The sequence below is a fragment of the Engraulis encrasicolus genome, chromosome 8, assembly GCF_034702125.1.
Source record: "Engraulis encrasicolus isolate BLACKSEA-1 chromosome 8, IST_EnEncr_1.0, whole genome shotgun sequence".
Taxonomy (NCBI): Eukaryota; Metazoa; Chordata; class Actinopteri; order Clupeiformes; family Engraulidae; genus Engraulis; species Engraulis encrasicolus.
This window is the reverse complement of record NC_085864.1, coordinates 34,368,521-34,371,020: the sequence shown is the minus strand read 5'-3', so window position 1 is coordinate 34,371,020 and position 2,500 is coordinate 34,368,521. Positions and strand designations below refer to the sequence as shown.

Genomic DNA, 2,500 nt, shown 5'->3' with positions numbered 1-2,500 from the left:
CCTGTCTGTCTTAGCTGTAGATCATCACTGGTCATATGACAAGATAAGATACACTGTAAGATAAGATGGCAGCATGCGATGGAGGAGAGAGGGAGGGTGACATCATGCAAAGCTAGGCTGCTGTATACTTACTCCTCTGGGCGCGGGTGCAGCAGAAGGCTCCGATGGTCCCCAGCAGCACGATGAAGGCCACAAAGGCACCCACGGCAACGCCGATGATGACAGCCACCGGTACTGATGCTGCGGTTTCCACGGTGACCAGAGGAACACAGACCCATACAGAGACATACAGGCAGATATACAGACAGATATACAGGCAGACAGACAGACAGACAGACAGACAGACAGATAGATAGATAGATAGATAGATAGATAGATAGATAGATAGATAGATAGATAGATAGATAGATAGATAGATAGATAAAGAGACAGAAACACAGACACACAGACAGACAGACAGACAGACAGACAGACAGACAGACAGACAGACAGACAGACAGACAGACAGACAGACAGACGAGCAGGAAGGAGGAAAAAAAACGATCCTCAGAAAACAGTGATGATACTCAACACTCTACACACACACACACACACACGCACACACACACACACACACACACACACACACACACACACACACACACACACACACACACACGGCCACACGACCTAATGTATTCAACATGATTAACGGCGACAGATAACTCAGTTATGTGATACACAGATAACACAGATATCTACATGCTCGGGGACATTGGGAACAGGGACTCGACTTGCAAGGGTGGCGGTGGTGATGGGGGGACGAGGACGACAGGGGGGGGGGATGGTGTTTGCCATGTGGCCCCCATCTGCCGACTTGACCGATGATCGATGTGCGATCGGCGGCCATGGTGCTGCCACGCATTAAACAGCCTTCCTCCCAAACAAATGTGCGATAAACACCGCCTCTGACTAATATGTGGGCACTGAATGCAATTACCAGCTCGAGCTGAATAATACTATACTTAGTATAATGACCTATTACATGTCCACACACGTATTGAGAGCTAGTCGGCCGTGAGACAGGTGCATGATTGCTCAGCAATAAAACAAACAGACGCAGCATACGCACGCTAAGGATTTTTTTTTACGATACAGTAGCTGCATAGCATGTTTTTATGATAGGCCCTAAGCATGATGTTTTATTTGTTGTTGGTTTTTTTCTTGTTCTTGTTTTATTTGTTGTTGGTTTTTTGTTGTCATTGTTTATTTGATTATTTATCGACTTGATTCATTATTTACTTTATATTAGGGACAGACGATAAAAATGCGGTGGCATTGTAAAACGGCTGTGGAGTATATTTTGTGTCCTGATTTCTGGCAGTGTGGTGGCGTGTGGTAAATGACCACCTGACTAAGCAGAGGGAGCGACACAGTAAATTTTTCAGTGTGTTAATTCAACACTCTTAGAGTAAGACCCACACTTGGGAGTGTTAATTTCAACTCTGTAAGTGTTAAAGTAACATGGCGAAGTTTAATGCGCAGCGAGAAAATGAGAGAGGGACACGGAGCGTGTGGCATTAATTACTCCCATCCCTCCTTAAACAATTGCAACACAACAGAGCCCCTCCGCAGTCATTAATGTCCATTTAATGTCTCCATTAATCCACGTCTGTTTCAGGGAGGCTGGGCATGTGTTTCTGTCGTAACTTAAAACTCTTGCCAAACTTTTTTTTTATTTTATTTTTTTAACCAAACTGTAGGTAGGTGGGTTGAATGTGGTTCGGGTAAACTAATTTAAAAATTAAATAAAAAGTGAAGTATAAATGGGACATTGTAAGCGCTCCAAAAAATGTGCTTAAAAATATTACAGAGAAAGATGCATGGGAGATGCTCTTGTGCGCTTGAATGATTAATTTGAAGGACGCAACACCTTTTTGTTATCATCCTTCACACTCTGTGTTCTATGTAGAATCGTGGAATCCTGGCTTTGAAAAATGTGAAATACTTTTACATTATATGGAAATATTTGAGGATTTGTGGACATGTGAAATATTTTTGGATGTGTGGAAATATTTGAGAAATATCTGTGATATTTTTTTTATACTTGACACAAAAGAAACCAATCTTTCCCAGTGACACACACACACACAGCATACTACTCTACTGTAGTACAGACAACATTTAGCAACAGAAAAATGACACACTAGCATAAACAGTACAACACAAAGCTCATCTCTAGGCTACTTTTGCTACTACCACCACCACTACTACTAGCTTTGTGGTGCGGCCAGGGGCACTGCTATAGAAATGTTGAGCCCCCTGAAAGAAATTTGGCCCCCCACCCCAAGCATATCAGAAACCTGGTGGGTGTCTATGGAGCTCTGAGACCCCTTGTACACTGTACTATTAAAAGTTCCTCAAGCAACCTTCAGTCTGTCACTGATGCAGAACTTTTAAAAGTTCTCTGAGCAGGACATACGTAGGTGATAGGAAGAACCCCAAGGTTTTCTTGAAGATT

General features: G+C 42.9%; 1 protein-coding gene across 3 annotated transcripts in view; it reads right to left on the bottom strand.

Moving 5' to 3' along the window:
- kirrel3b (kirre like nephrin family adhesion molecule 3b) overlaps positions 1-2,500 on the bottom strand; it is a 327,097-nt gene that overhangs the window by 9,741 nt on the left and 314,856 nt on the right. For all 3 annotated transcript variants that reach the window (XM_063204439.1, XM_063204438.1, XM_063204440.1), the window contains exon 12: positions 133-240. In XM_063204439.1, the coding sequence (XP_063060509.1) occupies positions 133-240 (108 nt within the window). The remainder of the gene's footprint in view (positions 1-132; positions 241-2,500) is intronic.